Genomic DNA, 20,384 nt, shown 5'->3' with positions numbered 1-20,384 from the left:
TTTTCTTCCCCCCTCTTTTTCTTCCCCCCTCTTTTTCTTCCCCCCTCTCTTTTCTTTCCCCCTCTCTTTCTTTCTCTTCCCCCCTCTTTTCCCCCCTCTGCTTTCTTTCACCAGCCCCTCTCCCTTTCTTTCTCCCCCCTCCTCCCTTTCTTTCTCCTCCCCTTTCTTTATTTTTCACCCCTCTCACCCTCGCTCCCCACCCACCACCACCACCATCTTGCCCTGGCACTGCCCTTCCCATATATCTCGCCCCGGTCCCCCCACCCTCCATCTCGCCCTGGCCCCTTCCCCCTCCTGCCCTGGCCCCTCTCGCCCTTGCACTCCTCACCTTTGCACCCCTCGCCCTGGCCCCCCCCATCCTGACACCCTCCCCCTCTTGTCCTGGCCCCCCCGTGCCCTACCTCCCTGTCCGCCGTATCTCTACCCTGCCGTCATGCCCCTCCCTCGCCCACAATATTCCATCTCTCTCACACTCACTCACTTCGTCCCCTTTCTCTGACTCTCACACTCCTCCTCTCTGCCTCCTTTTCTCCCTCTGTCCCCCATGGCCCCGTTGTCACTGTGTTTTTAAAAATCTGCTCGACAGGAGAAATCCAAGCTGGAGAGTGAGTTGGCAAACTTTGGACCAAAGATTAATGACATCAAACGGACTGTCCAGGCGCGGGACCGTGAGATGAAGGAACTCAAGGAGAAGATGAACCAGGTGAGGTGGCACTGCGCTCTGTTTTGTACGGCGTGTCCAAACACATTGTGTGTCCTTATGGATGGCACAGTAAGAAGTCTTACAACACCAGGTTAAAGTCCAACAAGTTTGTTTCAAACACGAGCTTTCGGAGCACGGCTCCTTCTTCAGGTGAAGAAGGAGCCGTGCTCCGAAAGCTCGTGTTTGAAACAAACCTGTTGGACTTTAACCTGGTGTTGTAAGACTTCTTACTGTGCTCACCCCAGTCCAACGCCGGCATCTCCACATCATGGCTTATGGAAGGCGACATTTCATCTCTCATTCAATCACACCGTGGCCCTGAAGCCTCTGCTGCCGCTGTTTCTCTCCGTGTGTGTCTGTCTGGGTTTTTTTTGGGGGGGTGGGGGGTTCACAGCAATAACTCGATTTTAAAAACTACCAGCGCCTAAGCATGTTTGCAGCGATAGGCTCAGCATTCAGCTAGCGCCCATTCTGGCAGCCCCCAATGGTTAGGCACTGTGTAGGAATATTGGGGATGGAGTAGTCACCAGAATTAGTTTCAGCTGCTTGGGGCAATGTGGGGATGGAGAATGATCTCGGAGGAATTTTTCCCATTGACCTGGGAGTTTAAATCCAGCTTTTCACCTGCGAGAGATCGCCTGTTTAAGGCAGAGCAGTTCATACCTTGTGTTCATGCAAGGCTCCAGACTTCACGACTGCCATGGGGAGACAAGGTGAATTCTAGCGGTGAGGCGAGGGTAATGTTTTTTTAATTAGTTCACGTCCCCCCCCCCCTCCCCCCCATTGCCCCTTGAGAATGTGGCAATGAGCCACCTTCCTGAACCGTTGCAATGCCTTCGACATCCAGACAGAGTTTGGCCGAGCATGACGTAAAGGAGCCCAGTAAATCTGAAGTCAGTGAAGGACCGGGAGTGGGGGCGGAGGTGAGAGTGGGGGCGGAGGTGAGAGTGGGGGCGGAGGTGAGAGTGGGGGCGGAGGTGAGAGTGGGGGCGGAGGTGGGAGTGGGGGCGGAGGTGGGAGTGGGGGCGGAGGTGGGAGTGGGGGCGGAGGTGAGGGTGGGGGCGGAGGTGAGGGTGGGGGCGGAGGTGAGGGTGGGGGCGGAGGTGAGGGTGGGGGCGGAGGTGAGGGTGGGGGCGGAGGTGAGAGTGGGGGCGGAGGTGAGAGTGGGGGCGGAGGTGGGAGTGGGGGCGGAGGTGGGAGTGGGGGCGGAGGCGGGAGTGGGGGCGGAGGCGGGAGTGGGGGCGGAGGCGGGAGGGGGGGCGGAGGCGGGAGGGGGGGCGGAGGCGGGAGGGGGGGGCGGAGGCGGGAGGGGGGGGGCGGAGGCGGGAGGGGGGGGCGGAGGCGGGAGGGGGGGCGGAGGCGGGAGGGGGGGCGGAGGCGGGAGGGGGGGCGGAGGCGGGAGGGGGGCGCGGAGGCGGGAGGGGGGGCGGAGGCGGGAGGGGGGGCGGAGGCGGGGGCGGCGGCGGCGGCGGAGGCGGGAGCGGGGGCGGGGGCGGAGGCTGGGGCGGGAGCGGGGGCGGAGGCGGGAGGGGGGGGGGAGGTGGGAGTGGGGGGGGAGGGAGCGTGTGAGTGTGCTGCCACCTTAGGATGGTGGATACCGTCCTAGACAACCAGAGACCATGACCAATCACAAAGGAGGGTGGTTGAGATGGTTGGAGGTCAATCATCTCAATCCCAGGATATGGCTGCAGGAATTCCTCGGGCAGCTTGGGGCCCAACCACCTTCAGCTGCTTCATCAATGACCTACGGTCAAAAGTGGGGTTGTTCGCAGGTGACTGCAGAACGTTCAACGCCAATTTGCGAAACCTCAGATACTGAAGCAGTCCATTCCCTCCGCCTTCCGGCTGATATGTGGGAAGGGTCCTTCGTATTCCACAATTACAGGGCAATGATCATCCCCAACAAGACAGGATCTAACCATCGCCTTTGACACTCAATGGCATAGCCATCATTCAAAATACATGAACAGGCCAGAGGCTGGGCTCCTGACTCCCCCGAACAGGCAAGTGACACCCCTGTCCCAAAAATGAATGTTGCGCTCAGCGCGATGTAATCCTGCTTCTGCTGTTCCCCAGGTGGAGGATGAAGTGTTTGAGGAATTCTGTTGTGAAATCGGTGTGAGGAATATCCGAGAGTTCGAGGAGGAAAAGGTGAAAAGACAAAACGAGATAGCCAAGAAGAGGTAGGTGGATTGGGAGCTTGTTCCCTTGCTTCACCCCAGGCTGCCAGGCCCTTAGCCTCTCTCTGAACTCCTCCCTCGCTTTCTCTATTCTGCCTCACCACATGGGAGTGCTCGCAGCGTCTGGGGGTTGTTGGTGAATCGGTCTTGGTGAGCCGCTCACCAGGCAGATGGGAGAACGTGGAGGTTCCAAACCCGTCCCTCTGTCCAGTCAGCTGAGACTAACCGGAGCTGCCTTGCGGGGGGGGGGGGGGGGGGGGCTGTATTAACTGTCTGGGTGAGGGTACACTGTATTAACTGGAGTGAGGGTGCACTGTATTAACTGGAGTGAGGGTGCACTGTATTAACTGGAGTGAGGGTGCACTGTATTAACTATCTGGAGTGAGGGTGCACTGTATTAACTATCTGGAGTGAGGGTGCACTGTATTAACTATCTGGAGTGAGGGTGCACTGTATTAACTGGAGTGAGGGTGCACTGTATTAACTGGAGTGAGGGTGCACTGTATTAACTGTGTGGAGTGAGGGTGCACTGTATTAACTGTCTGGAGTGAGGGTGCACTGTATTAACTGTCTGGAGTGAGGGTGCACTGTATTAACTGTCTGGAGTGAGGGTGAACTGTATTAACTGTCTGGAGTGAGGGTGAACTGTATTAACTGTCTGGAGTGAGGGTGCACTGTATTAACTGTCTGGAGTGAGGGTGCACTGTATTAACTGGAGTGAGGGTGCACTGTATTAACTGTCTGGAGTGAGGGTGCACTGTATTAACTGTCTGGAGTGAGGGTGCACTGTATTAACTGTCTGGAGTGAGGGTGCACTGTATTAACAGCCTGGAGTGAGGGTGTACTGTATTAACTGTCTGGAGTGAGGGTGCACTATTAACTGTCTGGAGTGAGGGTGCACTGTATTAACAGCCTGGAGTGAGGGTGCACTATTAACTGTCTGGAGTGAGGGTGCACTGTATTAACAGCCTGGAGTGAGGGTGCACTATTAACTGTCTGGAGTGAGGGTGCACTATTAACTGTCTGGAGTGAGGGTGCACTGTATTAACTGTCTGGAGTGAGGGTGCACTGTATTAACAGCCTGGAGTGAGGGTGCACTATTAACTGTCTGGAGTGAGGGTGCACTATTAACTGTCTGGAGTGAGGGTGCACTGTATTAACTGTCTGGAGTGAGGGTGTACTGTATTAACTGTCTGGAGTGAGGGTGTACTGTATTAACTGTCTGGAGTGAGGGTGCACTGTATTAACTGTCTGGAGTGAGGGTGCACTGTATTAATTGGAGCCTACACCCTTGCAGGCTGGAGTTTGAGAACCAGAAGACTCGGCTGGGGATCCAGCTGGACTATGAGCGGCAGCAACTGAAGGAGGACCAGGACAAGGTGCATATGTGGGAACAAACCGTGAAGAAGGACGAGAACGAGATCGAGAAACTTAAAAAGGTAACATAATTCTTCACTTCGAATAGATGGTGTGGTCCTTGTGAATTAAATAGTCAGTGTTTGATGGGGACAGTGTAGCGGGAGCTTTACTCTGTATCTAACCCCGTGCTGTACCTGTCCTGGGAGTGTTTGATGGGGACAGTGTAGAGGGAGCTTTACTCTGTATCTAACCCCGTGCTTAACCTGTCCTGGGAGTGTTTGATGGGGACAGTGTAGCGGGAGCTTTACTCTGTATCTAACCCCGTGCTGTACCTGTCCTGGGAGTGTTTGATGGGGACAGTGTAGAGGGAGCTTTACTCTGTATCTAACCCCGTGCTTAACCTGTCCTGGGAGTGTTTGATTGGGACAGTGTAGAGGGAGCTTTACTCTGTATCTAACCCCGTGCTGTACCTATCCTGGGAGTGTTTGATGGGGACAGTGTAGAGGGAGCTTTACTCTGTATCTAACCCCGTGCTTAACCTGTCCTGGGAGTGTTTGATTGGGACAGTGTAGAGGGAGCTTTACTCTGTATCTAACCCCGTGCTTAACCTGTCCTGGGAGTGTTTGATGGGGACAGTGTAGAGGGAGCTGTACTCTGTATCTAACCCCGTGCTGTTCCTGTCCTGGGAGTGTTTGATGGGGCCAGTGTAGATGGAGCTTTACTCTGTATCTAACCCCGCCCTGTACCTGCCCTGGGAGTGTTTGATGGGGACAGTGTGGAGGGAGCTTTACTCTGTATCTAACCCCGTGCTGTCCCTGTCCTGGGAGTGTTTGATGGGGACAGTGTAGAGGGAGCTTTACTCTGTATCTAACCCCGTGCGGTACCTGTCCTGGGAGTGTTTGATGGGGACAGTGTAGAGGGAGCTTTACTCTGTATCTAACCCCGTGCTGTACCTATCCTGGGAGTGTTTGATGGGGACAGTGTAGAGGGAGCTTTACTCTGTATCTAACCCCGTGCTGTACTTGCTGTGCCCTGGCTCGTGCTTAAAGTCTTCTCTTTCTCTCTTGTCGCCCTCTCTCTCAATCTCTCGCCCTCTCTCTCAATCTCTCGCCCTCTCTCCCTGACCACCTTTCGCCCTCTCCCTCCCCCACCACTTTCTCTCTGACTCGCTGGGTCTCACACTCACTCTGTATTGGCAGGAGGAGCACAGACACATGAAGATCATCGATGAGACCATGGCCCAACTGCAGGACTTGAAGAACCAGCATCTCACCAAGAAGTCCGAGGTCAACGACAAGAACCATGAGATGGAAGACATCCGCAAGAAACTCGGAGGGGCTAACAAGTCAGTACGGAGGGTTGTGGGGCAGTGGGTGGGTTTGGCTGGCCGAAGGTCGGCTGTTGAAGTGGGAAGGGCCCGTGTCCGCCTTGCCTCGGGCACATGGGGACGGGAGGAGGCCATTCAGATCCCCTCTGCCCGTGCCTGTTCCTCCATTAAAATGAGATTGTGGCTGATCTGTATCCTCAACCCCCTGCTCGACTCCGAGCCCCAGCCTGGTTCCCTTTTTTGCCCCTCTAGGGTACATTGGAAATCTGCCCAAGGTGGAGATCGCTGGGTTTTTCCTTAGGTTAAGGGAATTTGAGGGGCAGGGAGAAAATGCGGGACAATCGATCGGAGGTACAGATCAGCAGAGACCAAGCAGAGTGGGGACATTGGGTGAGGGGAGGGGTGGGTGGAATCCACCCATGGGGATCCGGAGTGAATTGTTTGTGTGCCCCTGGGGGTGGGGAACATGCGAGCGTCTGGGTAGGGTGATGTGGAATTCCAACCTGTGTGCAGCGACTCCACCTCCTGACAAAACACTGGAATGTTCAGGCTTCCACAGTCAAATAGCTCACCTGCGCAGATTCACTGGTGGGTGTGGGGGGTGGAAATGAGTGTGTGTGGCTGGATTTTGACCTGGTCAGATGAGGGTGATGGGGGGGGGGTTGGCGCAGAAATACATTCCAGCGCTTCTCATCATTAACCCCCACCTTTTCGCCCTCTTTCTCTCTCTTCCACCCCCCACCCCCGACTGGCAGGGAGATGACGCAGCTGCAGAAGGAGGTGACCGCCATCGAGACCAAACTGGAGCAGAGGCGGAGTGACCGGCACAATTTGCTGCAAAGCTGCAAAATGCAGGACATCAAGCTGCCCTTTCGCCAGGGCAGCATGGAGGATATCAGTCAGGAGGAGGTGATGTGCTTCGGCCGGTGTCCTGTTTGAATAAAAGCACAAAATCCCCATATTTAAAGAAAACAAAATTATGGAGCGCGCTGGAATAAATCAGCAGGTCTGAGAGAGAAAGGGACAGTTCATGTTCCCAGTCCATGTGGTGGTTCTTCAAAGGGATGGGATTCTCCGGACTCCCAGCCCCACGTTTCCCGGCCCTGGGAGGCAGTGCGCCGTCCCCTGGTGGCGGGACCCTCTGCTCCCACCGCTTGTCAACAGGAATTCCCATTTCAGTCACCCCACGCTGCTGTTGGGAACAGGGAACCCAGCTAACGGGCAGGAAATTCTGGCCGAAGTCTCCTTGGCCACTTTCCTTCCCTGTCCCACCCTCCCCTACACTCAACGCACCCCTCCCTCCGCGCCCCAGCTATGTCTGTGCTTCCACTCTGTAAGGACATGAGTTAGCTGGTGGGAGGGGGGGGGAGGCCATTTGGCCCCTGGGGTTCTGCTCTCCCATTTTATAAGATTGTGCTTGATCTGATCGGGGCCTCAACTCCACTTTCCTGTCTGCTCCCCACCCCCATAACCCTCAACCCCCCCCCCATCATCGATCGGAAATCTGTCTAACTCAGCCTTGAATATATTCAATGAACCACAGCCCCCACCGCTGTCTGGGAGGTAGGTAATTCCGCCGACCGACAACCCCCCCAAACCCTCACCAAGAGAGATGAAATTCCTCCTCTCAATGGGGGAACCTCTCTCGTTTTTAAACTGCGAACCCCCCCCCCCTCGCCTGTTCTAGATTTCCCTCCCACGAAGGGGTGAAGCATTCTCTCAGCATCCACCTTGTCCAACCCCCCCATAGAATCCGATGTGTTTCAATAATATCACCCCTCGTTCTTCTAAACTCCGATGGCCCCGACCTGCTCAACCCTTTTCTCATCAGACAAACCCCCTTCGTCCTGGGAATTGACCCAGTGAACATTCTCCGAATGCCCTCCGAAGTGAGTAAATCCACTCCTTCAGTAAAATGTGCTCGAAAAGATTCAAAACGCGTGCATGGGGTAGAGTTTATTGATCACCAGCTCCCCTCTCCTCACCGGTGTGTCCTGCCTCCACCTGGGTGTCACCAGGGTATTTGTTTGGTCACCGGGTATCGGGAGCTCATGAATAGACCTGGCCCCTGTATCTGCCAGGGGGGAAGGAACGTAAGAGTCAGAGCAGGAGTAGGGTGTCTCCCACATGCCGTGCCAATGAAAGTTAAAGTGGCCTGCTTGCACTCGAAAGCACAGGTCAATGAGCGTTGAATTTCAGAAGTGTGGTTGGAGTAGCTGTCCCCAACACCTCCGCAGCGTTTGACTTAGTGTGGCGCTGAGGAGCCCCAAAACAATTCAAGTGGCAGACTGGCAGGATGGAAGGAGGCCTTTTGGCCCGTCGTGTCACCGGCTCTCCGAATGAGCAGCGCTGCGCACTCCTGACTTCCCGTATTCCTGCCCAATCTTCCTTTTCAGACATTGATCCAATTCTCCCCTTTGGAACATAGAACATCACAGCGCAGTACAGGCCCTTCGGCCCTCGATGTTGCGCCGACCTGTGAAACCCCTCTAAAGCCCATCTACACTATTCCCTTATCATCCATATGTTTATCCAATGACCATTTAAATGCCCTTAATGTTGGCGAGTCCACTACTGTTGCAGGCAGGGCATTCCACGCCCTTGCTACTCTCTGAGTAAAGAACTATCTCTGACATCTGTCCTATATCTCCCCTCAGTTTAAAGCTATGCCCCCTCGTGCTGGACATCACCATCCGAGGAAAAAGACTCTCAATGTCCACCCTATCTAATCCTCTGATCATCTTGTATGCCTCAATTAAGTCACCTCTTAACCTTCTTCTCTAATGAAAACAGCCTTAAGTCCATCAGCCTTTCCTCATCTTCCCTCCATACCAGGCAACATCCTGGTAAATCTGCTCTGCACCCTTTCCAATGCTTCCAAATCCTTCCTATAATGCAGCAACCAGACCTGCATGCAATACTCCAAATGTGGCCGCACCAGAGTTTTGTGCAACTGCAACATGACCTCATGGCTCCAAAACTCAATCCAATAAACGCTAACACACCATACGCTTCTTAACAACCCTCTCAACCTGGGTGGCAACTTTCAGGGATCTATGTACATGGACACCGAGATCTCTCTGCTCATCCACACTACCAAGAATCTTACCATTAGCCCAGTACTCTGTCTCCTGTTACTCCTTCCAAAATGAATCACCTCACATGTTCTGCATTAAACTCCATTTGCCACCTCTCAGCCCAGCTCTGCAGCTTATCGATGTCCTTCTGTAACCTGCAACATCCTTCCGCACTGTCCCCAACTCCACCGACTTTAGTGTCATCTGCAAATTTACTCACCCATCCTTCTACGCCCCTCTCCAGGTCATTTATAAAAAGGACAAATAGCAGTGGCCCCAAAACAGATCCTCGTGGTACACCACTAATAACTGGACACCAGTCAGAACATTTCCCATCAACCACCACCCTTTGTCTTCTATCAGCTAGCCAATTTCTGATCCAAACTGCTAAATCACCCTGAATCCCATGCAATAGCCTACCGTGGGGAACCTTATCAAACGCTTTACTGAAATCCATATACACCACATCAACTGCTTTACCCTCGTCCACCTGTTTGGTCACCTTTTCAAAGAACTCAATAAGGTTTGTGAGACACGACCTACTCATCACAAAACCGTGTTGACTATCCCTAATCAAATTATTTCTAGATGATTATAAATCCTATCTCTTATAAACCTTTCCAAGACTGCCCACAACAGAAGTAAGGCTCACTGGTCTATAGTTACCGAGGTTGTCTCTACTCCCCTTCTTGAACAAGGGGACAACATTTGCGATCCTCCAGTCTTCTGGCACTATTCCTGTAGACAATGACAGCATAAAGATCAAAGCCAAAGGCTCAGCAATCTCCTCCCTAGCTTCCCAGAGAATCCTAGGATAAATCCCATCCGGCCCAGGGGACTTGGAAAGCCTTGATTGAACCTGCCTCCTTCACACACCTCAGGCAGCACCTTCCAGATCCTAACCATTCTCTGTGTGAAGAGGTTTCTCCTCGTGTCCTCATCGCTCCTTTCTCCGCCTGTCTTCAATCTGTGTGCACTCCCTGTTCCCTGATCTTCCCGCCAATTTTCCCCCTCTCCCCCACCTTGTGATTTTGAAAAGATCAAATCTCCTGTCAACCTTCCTTTCACTCGAAGGTCCCAGCTCCCCTAATCTTCTCACGGAGCTGCAGTTCCTGAGTTACATCCTCAGTGAGCGGGGATCAGGGGTAAAAGTACTCCACTATTGGAATCATAGAGTGCAGAAGGAGGCCATTTCGCCCATCGAGTCTCTGCCTTGTACCTAGCACGAAGGAAGATGTTGTTGGAGGCTGAGAATCTCAGCCATGGGACATTATTGCATCTCTCTCTATCCTATCACTGACTCCCAACCAACCTGGAACTCCACTGTGCCCTCTTCTTCACCGGCCACCCTTTGCCCTATAGTACCTGGTCCTCTTATTTATTTTATTTGTGTGCATTCTGCCTCATCTCCTCCTTGTTGACTCTCTCTGTTTTCCGAATGTCCCTAGCACTCCTGCGAGCAATCGCGCCGCGCACACACATACACGTGGCCCTCACCACCGCCTCCCCACTTGCCACATAATGATTGAGTTGGTGATTTGCTGACTTCTCCCTCTTAGGGCGGTTCGCAGTCCGAGGAGACGGTCAGCAATTCCCAGAGGACCTCGAACGTGTGCGCAAAGGAGGCAATGATTGAGATTGACTACAGCGAGCTGTCCGAGGACCTGCAGGTACAATCGATTGTCAGTGTGAGAGTTGCGACTGCAATGTTACATTGCAGAAGTGGACCATTTAAGTAGTCCAAACCAATGGTTATGTTCCACACAAGCCTTCTCCAACTTCTGTTGCATCTTCTCTCTCCCCCCCCCCCCCCCCCCCCCCAGCAGTTTATAAACCTCTGTTCCTCTCTCCCTCGGGCTTGTCTAGCCTCCCTCGAATGCATCCACGCTATTCACATCACCCCACTCCCTGTGGGAGCGAATTCCACATCCTCGTTACTCTCTGGGGAAAGCCAGTTTCTCCTAAACTCACCCAGGGCCATCCAAACCAACCATTGCTACCACCGAGAAGGACAAAGGGCAACGGATGGATGGGAACCCCGCCGGCTGGAGGTTTTCCCCTCCGAGACACACTCCATCCTGACTGGGAAATGTGAGATCACCTCCCATTCTTCAAAACTCCAGTCTGGTCAACCTTTTCACACAAGGCAACCTCCTCCCGTCTCCGACGCTGTCCCAGGAGCCAGCCTTCCCGCTCATCCCGGAGCAAAATTGCTGATCCCACCCCCACCCAGGGCCACGGCTCCTGGTTTTAGAACCTCCAGCCAGAGGAAGCGGTCGCTGAGCGTGCCACATATCTCCACCCCGGCCCCTACACACCTCCCAAACACCGGCCAATTGCCATATATGGTAACGCATAATGTGGGAATGGAAACCGATTACAGCGGACGCTGGAAATGTGAAATAAAAATACAAAATGCTGGGTGAAGTCAGCAGGTCTGGCAGCATCTGTGGAGAGAGAATCAGAGTTGTTTTTAGGATGGACGACCCATGTGCAGAACTGAAGAGGTAGAAATATGAGTATTGTATGGTGGTGGGGGTTGGCAGAATGGAAAGTCAGTGATAGGTCGAAGCTAACGAGAGATGGACAAAGATGTCACGAACGTAAGGACAAAAGGGTGTTAATGGTGCCATGAGGGACTGAAGATTTTGGCAAACGGTAAGATAGCAGAATGTGTTCATAGGGAGCAAAGATCAGTGCGCAGTGAGAGAAAAACTGAGCAACAAAGGTCAGGTGGCTGTGGGAGAAGGGAGAGGAGGCTTGTGCTTCGGCTGGCCAAGGGAATTGAAAAGCAGGGGGAGGGGGGATCGAGGGAGAGAGGAAAGTTCACAGTCTGAAGTTGTTGAACTCCATGTCGAGTCCATGAGGCCGTAACGTGCGTCATCGGAGGGGGAGGTGTTCCTCCAGTAGGGCTTCACTGGACCCTTGCAGCAGGCCAAGGACCGACATGTGGGCACGAGTGCAAGGTGCTGAGCTGAAATGGGCAATTGACCTGAACGTCGGAGGCTATCCTCGTGGACCGAACAAAGGTTATCCCCCAGTCAGCGTTTGGTCACCCAGTCAGCGTTTGGTCTCTCCAATGCAGAGGAAGCAATTTGTGTCCGCCAGTGATAGATGTGCTGGCACAGCTGATTTGAGGTCCTCTGTGGCCGTCCCTGCGGTTTTAGAAACGTCGGTCTAATTCAGAGTGGAGGAAAGGAGGTGAAGACTTGCTTTTTAAAACTAAGAAGGGAGGGTTTCACTCTGCCCTGATGCTCTGCCCACACAGGATGCATTATCAGACGAAGAGGTCAAGATCGAATTAAACGGCCTGCAGCAGAAGGTGACCGAGCACCAAAACATCTTGCAGCGGATCGCTGCCCCCAACATGAAGGCCATGGAAAAGCTGGACAGTGTGCGGGATAAATTTCAGGAAACCTCAGAAGGTGAGCCTGAGTCGCGGGCATGCTGCAAAGTTCACATGTGTCAGTTTAACGGTCACTATGAGGCCAGCTGTGGCTAAGTGGGTCCCAATCATCCCAATGTGGGAGAGTCAGTGCTGAGGAAGCGCCGCACTGTCAAAGGGTCAGTGCTGAGGAAGCGCCACACTGTCGGAGGGTCAGTGCTGAGGAAGCGCCGCACTGTGGGAGGCTCAGTGCTAAGGGAGGGCCGCACTGTGGGAGGATCAGTGCTGAGGGAGCGCCGCACTGTGGGAGGGTCCGTACTAAGGAAACGCCGCACTGTAGTAGCGTCAGTGCTGAGGGAGCACCGCATTGTCGGAGGGTCAGTGCTGAGGGAGCACCGCACTGTGAGAGGCTCAGTGCTAAGGGAGGGCCGCAATGTGGGAGGATCAGTGCTGAGGGAGCGCCACACTGTCAGAGGGTCAGAACTGAGGGAGCACCGCACTGTCAGAGGGTCAGTGCCAATTAGGGCCACACTGTGGGAGTGTGTACTGAGGGAGCACCGCACTGTGGGAGGGTCCGTACCAATTGAGGGCTGCATTGTGGGAGGGTCAGTGCTGAGGGAGCACCGCCTTGTGGGAGGCTCAGTGCTCAGGGAGCACTGTGCTGACCCTCCCACAGTGCGGCCCTCCCTGTGCAAGAACCCTCCCACAGTGCGATGCTCCCTCAGCACTGACCCTCCCACAGTGCGGCCCTCCCTTAACACGGACCCTCCCACAGTGTGGCCCCCCTCAGTTCGTAGCATAGTGGCTAGCACTGTGGCTTCACAGCGCCAGGGTCCCAGATTCGATTCCCCGTTGGGTCATTGTCTGTGCGGAGTCTGCACGTTCTCCCCGTGTGTGCGTGGGTTTCCTCCGGGTGCTCCGGTTTCCTCCCACAGTCCAAAAACATGCAGGGTAGGTGGATTGGCCATGATAAATTGCCCTTAGTGTCCAAAAAGGTTAGATGGGGTTATTGGGTTACGGGGATAGGGCAGAAGTGAGGGCTTCAGTGGGTGAGTGCAGACTCGATGGGCCGAATGGCCTCCTTCTGCACTGTATGTTGTATATCTTCTCTCTGAGTGAAGGCTGTGCTTCCACGTGGTCGAGAGTGACCGCGATTGGGATTGCAGAGAGATTTATAGAAGCTTGCAGTCCTGCGGCAGCTGGACTGAGGCTGAAGGACAGCAGCAGGCCATTCAGCCCATCTGGTTCATGCCGGTGTTTCTCTCCCATCCTTTTCTACCTAGTGTTTAAACCCCTTTAAATGTACCTCGGCTACTCCCCTTGGGAGCGACTCCAACCGCCCCCCCCCCCCTGTCTGACCCGATCCCACCAAACAGACAAAGTGGGAACATCCCCATCTGCACTCTGTTCAAACCCTTTCGAAATCTCAATGGCTCCTAAATCGGTCTTCTCTTTTCTGAAGTACACTAACTCTTTAAGGTCACAAGTTTTGTTTTTATTCTTTTGATGGGATCTGGGGCGCCACTGGGCGAGGCTCAGAATGTGTTGCCCTATCCCGAATTGCCCCTTGGGTGTCTTGTGAGAGACATTGAAGAGTGGGATGTTTGCCTCCAAGTCACTCACCATCCCGACTTAGAAATATATCAGCCATTCCTTCACTGTCACTCGGTCAAACTCCCGGAACTCCCTCCCTAACAGTGTTGTGGGTGTACCCAAACCACACGGGGACTGCAGCAGTTCAAGGTGGTGACTCCACCACCTTCCAATGGGCAGTTAGGGATGGGCAACAAATGCCAGGCTAGCCAGTGAAGCCCATTCCCTGTAAAAATGAATTGGAAGCCATACCCTTTGAAAGAGCACCTAGGTCCAATTTCCCGCTCTAGCCCTATATCCCCACCAAACGATCGGGCATTAAGGGGCAATTTAGCATGACCGATCCACCTAATCTGCACATCTTTGGACTGTGGGAGGAAACCGGAGCACCCGGAGGAAACCCACGGAGACGATCGCCTGAGGTTGGAATCAAACCCGAGTTCCTGGCGCCGTGGGGCAACAGTGCTAACCGCTGTGCTGCCGTGTCGTCCCTGAATTGAGAACAAAATGTGGATAAGTTAGATTGGCTTCCAACCAAATCTTGCGCAGCCCTAACAAGAGGGGGGGGGGGCAGGCGGAGCAAAGTGAGATTCCTGGGGCAAGAACGACGGAACATTTCCTCTTCGCCCACCCTTCGGTAGCCTCAAAGCCCTCCTTCAGGTCACCCCCCCCCCCCCCCCACAATCTTCTCTCTTCTGAGATACGCTAACCCTTGAGGCATCGACAGCAGTTGGCTGCGAGTGAGAGAATGAGAAAAAGGCAGGTGGAGAAATTATTCTGGGAATAACTCAACCGGTCAGGCAGCATCTGTGGAGAGACGCAGAGTTCGTGTTCCGGGGTGAGGTCATCATTCGTCAGAAACTTCCCAAAATCCATAGATCAGCTGACCTTTCATCTGAGCCAGTGACATCTGCATCGCTAATCTATTGTAAAATCCCATTTGGTTCACTGGTATCCTTCAGTGGAGGAATAAATAAATAATACCATCTGCCTGGCGACGAGGTTAAAATTGTAACGTTTTTTTCTTTTTTGCCTTTTTTTTTGGTGACCGTTTCTAACCTTCCTCCTCCGCCTCCTGTTGGTCAGAGTTCGAGGCTGCAAGAAAGCGAGCCAAAAAGGCCAAACAAGCGTTCGAACAGACCAAGAAGGAACGCTTCGACCGTTTCAACGCCTGCTTCGAGGCCGTGGCCACCAACATCGACGAGATTTACAAGGCTCTTTCGCGGAACAGCAGCGCCCAGGTAAGAGCAGAGCCCACAGCGGGGATCTGGGCCCGAGCCTGGCTCCTCCTCCCAGCAGTAAACCTGGGAGTCTTCTGGGAGAGTGTGTGTGTTTGTTTCCGTCAGTGCGTCGCTATTGGCATTGGCACTGAAGAGGTCCTGGATTGTGGAGCTGTTGTCTTGAGGTGGCCACAGCCTGCCTGGCGAAAATCAGCTTCTGCCCCTTGCCGGGTCTTCCCATGCTGGGCGGAGGGGAGGTGATTTTCCAGATCCCCAACCAAAAGTGTGGGCGGGCGCGCACGCGCGTGTGTACGCCTGTGGGTGGGCATGACTGTGTGTGTGTGGGCCTGCGCAAGTGTGTGTGTGTATATGTTCATCTGTGGCCATGTCCCACTCACTCCAGGCCTTCCTCGGGCCCCGAAAATCCGGAAGAACCGTACCTGGATGGAATCAACTACAACTGCGTAGCTCCGGGGAAGAGGTTCAGGCCCATGGATAACTTGTCCGGAGGGGAGAAGACAGTTGCAGCTTTGGCTCTGTTGTTTGCGATCCACAGGTAGGGAAGTAGGTTGTTTTTGAATATACCATGACCTCCCTGAAGCGGTGTATGGCGCTGTGGCTAGTCAATTGGCAAGGGTAGGCACTAGGTTTTTTATCCTCGACAGTTGCTTCACGCAGCACCCCCCCCCCCCCCCCCCCCCCCCCACCAAGCCCCTCGCCTGTTACACAGGAACAGGAGGAGGCCCATTCAACCCCTCTCGAGTATGTGACATACGAACAGGAGGAGGCCCATTCAGCCCCTCTCGAGTATGTGACATACGAACAGGAGGAGGCCCATTCAGCCCCTCTCGAGTATGTGACATACGAACAGGAGGAGGTCCGTTCAAACCCTTTGAGCTGAAGGTTGACTAATTTCTCAGCGTTTCTCAATACCTCCCTACACATTCCCGCTGAAATGTCCACTGCACTCAGGGCTGAAATTTCCAACTGCTGGTTTCTGCGATCTTTCCATCTTGCTCGTGCGTGCAAAGGGCCTCGGGATAATGTTAACCTGCAGCTAAACATTACATTATCATCTTTCCCCAGCTATAAACCAGCTCCATTCTTTGTTCTGGACGAGATTGATGCTGCCCTCGACAATACAAACATTGGGAAGGTGGGTTCTTGCATTCTGATTTCGTACAGGGCCCAATCTTAATATCCAAAGGTGCACAAGGGTTTGTGTGTGTGTGTGTGTGTGTCTCTAACTATTTATCATAGTCGGTACTCTGACACTGAATCCCCTCTGACGCTGAGTCCCCTCTCTCACTGACGCTGAGTCCCCTCTCTCACTCTGACGCTGAGTCCCCTCTCTCACTCTGACGCTGAATCCCCTCTCTCACTCTGACGCTGAGTCCCCTCTCTCACTCTGACGCTGAGTCCCCTCTCTCACTCTGACGCTGAGCCCCCTCTCTCACTCTGACGCTGAGTCCCCTCTCTCACTCTGACGCTGACTCCCCTCTCTCGCTCTGACACGGAGTCCCCTCTCTCGCTCTGACGCTGAGTCCCCTCTCTCGCTCTGACGCTGAGTCCCCTCTCTCGCTCTGACGCTGAGTCCCCTCTCTCGCTCTGACGCTGAGTCCCCTCTCTCGCTCTGACGCTGAGTCCCCTCTCTCGCTCTGACGCTGAGTCCCCTCTCTCGCTCTGACGCTGAGTCCCCTCTCTCGCTCTGACGCTGAGTCCCCTCTCTCGCTCTGACGCTGAGTCCCCTCTCTCGCTCTGACGCTGAGTCCCCTCTCTCGCTCTGACGCTGAGTCCCCTCTCTCGCTCTGACGCTGAGTCCCCTCTCTCGCTCTGACGCTGAGTCCCCTCTCTCGCTCTGACGCTGAGTCCCCTCTCTCGCTCTGACGCTGAGTCCCCTCTCTCGCTCTGACGCTGAGTCCCCTCTCTCGCTCTGACGCTGAGTCCCCTCTCTCGCTCTGACGCTGAGTCCCCTCTCTCGCTCTGACGCTGAGTCCCCTCTCTCGCTCTGACGCTGAGTCCCCTCTCTCGCTCTGACGCTGAGTCCCCTCTCTCGCTCTGACGCTGAGTCCCCTCTCTCGCTCTGACGCTGAGTCCCCTCTCTCGCTCTGACGCTGAGTCCCCTCTCTCGCTCTGACGCTGAGTCCCCTCTCTCGCTCTGACGCTGAGTCCCCTCTCTCGCTCTGACGCTGAGTCCCCTCTCTCGCTCTGACGCTGAGTCCCCTCTCTCGCTCTGACGCTGAGTCCCCTCTCTCGCTCTGACGCTGAGTCCCCTCTCTCGCTCTGACGCTGAGTCCCCTCTCTCGCTCTGACGCTGAGTCCCCTCTCTCGCTCTGACGCTGAGTCCCCTCTCTCGCTCTGACGCTGAGTCCCCTCTCTCGCTCTGACGCTGAGTCCCCTCTCTCGCTCTGACGCTGAGTCCCCTCTCTCGCTCTGACGCTGAGTCCCCTCTCTCGCTCTGACGCTGAGTCCCCTCTCTCGCTCTGACGCTGAGTCCCCTCTCTCGCTCTGACGCTGAGTCCCCTCTCTCGCTCTGACGCTGAGTCCCCTCTCTCGCTCTGACGCTGAGTCCCCTCTCTCGCTCTGACGCTGAGTCCCCTCTCTCGCTCTGACGCTGAGTCCCCTCTCTCGCTCTGACGCTGAGTCCCCTCTCTCGCTCTGACGCTGAGTCCCCTCTCTCGCTCTGACGCTGAGTCCCCTCTCTCGCTCTGACGCTGAGTCCCCTCTCTCGCTCTGACGCTGAGTCCCCTCTCTCGCTCTGACGCTGAGTCCCCTCTCTCGCTCTGACGCTGAGTCCCCTCTCTCGCTCTGACGCTGAGTCCCCTCTCTCGCTCTGACGCTGAGTCCCCTCTCTCGCTCTGACGCTGAGTCCCCTCTCTCGCTCTGACGCTGAGTCCCCTCTCTCGCTCTGACGCTGAGTCCCCTCTCTCGCTCTGACGCTGAGTCCCCTCTCTCGCTCTGACGCTGAGTCCCCTCTCTCGCTCTGACGCTGAGTCCCCTCTCTCGCTCTGACGCTGAGTCCCCTCTCTCGCTCTGACGCTGAGTCCCCTCTCTCGCTCTGACGCTGAGTCCCCTCTCTCGCTCTGACGCTGAGTCCCCTCTCTCGCTCTGACGCTGAGTCCCCTCTCTCGCTCTGACGCTGAGTCCCCTCTCTCGCTCTGACGCTGAGTCCCCTCTCTCGCTCTGACGCCGAGTCCCCTCTCTCGCTCTGACGCCGAGTCCCCTCTCTCGCTCTGACGCCGAGTCCCCTCTCTCGCTCTGACGCCGAGTCCCCTCTCTCGCTCTGACGCCGAGTCCCCTCTCTCGCTCTGACGCCGAGTCCCCTCTCTCGCTCTGACGCCGAGTCCCCTCTCTCGCTCTGACGCCGAGTCCCCTCTCTCGCTCTGACGCCGAGTCCCCTCTCTCGCTCTGACGCTGAGTCCCCTCTCGCGCTCTGACGCTGAGTCCCCTCTCGCGCTCTGACGCTGAGTCCCCTCTCGCGCTCTGACGCTGAGTCCCCTCTCGCGCTCTGACGCTCTCTCTGTCCCCTCTCGCGCCGCTGACGCTCTCTCTGTCCCCTCTCGCGCCGCTGACGCTCTCTCTGTCCCCTCTCGCGCCGCTGACGCTCTCTCTGTACCTCTCTCGCGCCGCTGACGCTCTCTCTGTCCCCTCTCGCGCCGCTGACGCTCTCTCTGTCCCCTCTCGCGCCGCTGACGCTCTCTCTGTCCCCTCTCGCGCCGCTGACGCTCTCTCTGTCCCCTCTCGCGCCGCTGACGCTCTCTCTGTCCCCTCTCGCGCCGCTGACGCTCTCTCTGTCCCCTCTCGCGCCGCTGACGCTCTCTCTGTCCCCTCTCGCGCCGCTGACGCTCTCTCTGTCCCCTCTCGCGCCGCTGACGCTCTCTCTGTCCCCTCTCGCGCCGCTGACGCTCTCTCTGTCCCCTCTCGCGCCGCTGACGCTCTCTCTGTCCCCTCTCGCGCCGCTGACGCTCTCTCTGTCCCCTCTCGCGCCGCTGACGCTCTCTCTGTCCCCTCTCGCGCCGCTGACGCTCTCTCTGTCCCCTCTCGCGCCGCTGACGCTCTCTCTGTCCCCTCTCGCGCCGCTGACGCTCTCTCTGTCCCCTCTCGCGCCGCTGACGCTCTCTCTGTCCCCTCTCGCGCCGCTGACGCTCTCTCTGTCCCCTCTCGCGCCGCTGACGCTCTCTCTGTCCCCTCTCGCGCCGCTGACGCTCTCTCTGTCCGCTCTCGCGCCGCTGGCGCTCTCTCTGTCCCCTCTCGCGCCGCTGGCGCTCTCTCTGTCCCCCCTCGCGCCGCTGACGCTCTCTCTCTGTCCCCCTCTCGCGCCGCTGACGCTCTCTCTGTCCCCTCTCGTGCCGCTGGCGCTCTCTCTGTCCCCCCTCGCGCCGCTGGCGCTCTCTCTGTCCCCCCTCGCGCCGCTGACGCTCTCTCTCTGTCCCCTCTCGCGCCGCTGGCGCTCTCTCTGTCCCCTCTCGCGCCGCTGACGCTCTCTCTGTCCCCCCTCGCGCCGCTGGCGCTCTCTCTGTCCCCTCTCGCGCCGCTGACGCTCTCTCTGTCCCCCCTCGCGCCGCTGACGCTCTCTCTGTCCCCCCTCGCGCCGCTGACGCTCTCTCTGTCCCCCCTCGCGCCGCTGACGCTCTCTCTGTCCCCCCTCGCGCCGCTGACGCTCTCTCTGTCCCCCCTCGCGCCGCTGGCGCTCTCTCTGTCCCCCCTCGCGCCGCTGACGCTCTCTCTCTGTCCCCCTCTCGCGCCGCTGACGCTCTCTCTCTGTCCCCCTCTCGCGCCGCTGACGCTCTCTCTGTCCCCTCTCGCGCCGCTGGCGCTCTCTCTGTCCCCCCTCGCGCCGCTGGCGCTCTCTCTGTCCCCCCTCGCGCCGCTGACGCTCTCTCTCTGTCCCCTCTCGCGCCGCTGGCGCTCTCTCTGTCCCCTCTCGCGCCGCTGACGCTCTCTCTGTCCCCCCTCGCGCCGCTGACGCTCTCTCTGTCCCCTCTCGCGCCGCTGACGCTCTCTCTGTCCCCCCTCGCGCCGCTGACGCTCTCTCTGTCCCCCCTCGCGCCGCTGACGCTCTCTCTGTCCCCCCTCGCGCCGCTGACGCTCTCTCTCTCCCCCCTCGCGCCGCTGACGCTCTCTCTGTCCCCCCTCGCGCCGCTGACGCTCTCTCTGTCCCCCCTCGCGCCGCTGACGCTCTCTCTGTCCCCCCTCGCGCCGCTGACGCTCTCTCTGTCCCCCCTCGCGCCGCTGACGCTCTCTCTGTCCCCTCTCGCGCCGCTGACGCTCTCTCTGTCCCCCCTCGCGCCGCTGACGCTCTCTCTGTCCCCCCTCGCGCCGCTGTCGCTCTCTCTGTCCCCCCTCGCGCCGCTGACGCTCTCTCTGTCCCCCCTCGCGCCGCTGTCGCTCTCTCTGTCCCCCCTCGCGCCGCTGACGCTCTCTCTGTCCCCCCTCGCGCCGCTGACGCTCTCTCTGTCCCCCCTCGCGCCGCTGACGCTCTCTCTGTCCCCCCTCGCGCCGCTGACGCTCTCTCTGTCCCCCCTCGCGCCGCTGACGCT

The 20,384-nt window shown here is 56.7% G+C and overlaps 1 protein-coding gene across 1 annotated transcript in view; it reads left to right on the top strand.

Moving 5' to 3' along the window:
- Positions 1-20,384, top strand: part of LOC119955913 (structural maintenance of chromosomes protein 1A-like) — a 45,737-nt gene that overhangs the window by 21,476 nt on the left and 3,877 nt on the right. Inside the window, 11 exon segments of the mRNA XM_038782571.1 lie at positions 572-703; positions 2,780-2,886; positions 4,181-4,322; positions 5,442-5,587; positions 6,325-6,478; positions 10,206-10,316; positions 11,915-12,071; positions 14,711-14,865; positions 15,248-15,256; positions 15,258-15,400; positions 15,931-16,000. Of these exon segments, the coding sequence (XP_038638499.1) occupies positions 572-703; positions 2,780-2,886; positions 4,181-4,322; positions 5,442-5,587; positions 6,325-6,478; positions 10,206-10,316; positions 11,915-12,071; positions 14,711-14,865; positions 15,248-15,256; positions 15,258-15,400; positions 15,931-16,000 (1,326 nt within the window).

Source organism: Scyliorhinus canicula, chromosome 21 (assembly GCF_902713615.1).
Source record: "Scyliorhinus canicula chromosome 21, sScyCan1.1, whole genome shotgun sequence".
Taxonomy (NCBI): domain Eukaryota; kingdom Metazoa; phylum Chordata; class Chondrichthyes; order Carcharhiniformes; family Scyliorhinidae; genus Scyliorhinus; species Scyliorhinus canicula.
The sequence above is the reverse complement of the archived record's forward strand: the minus strand, read 5'-3'. Positions and strand labels throughout refer to the sequence as shown.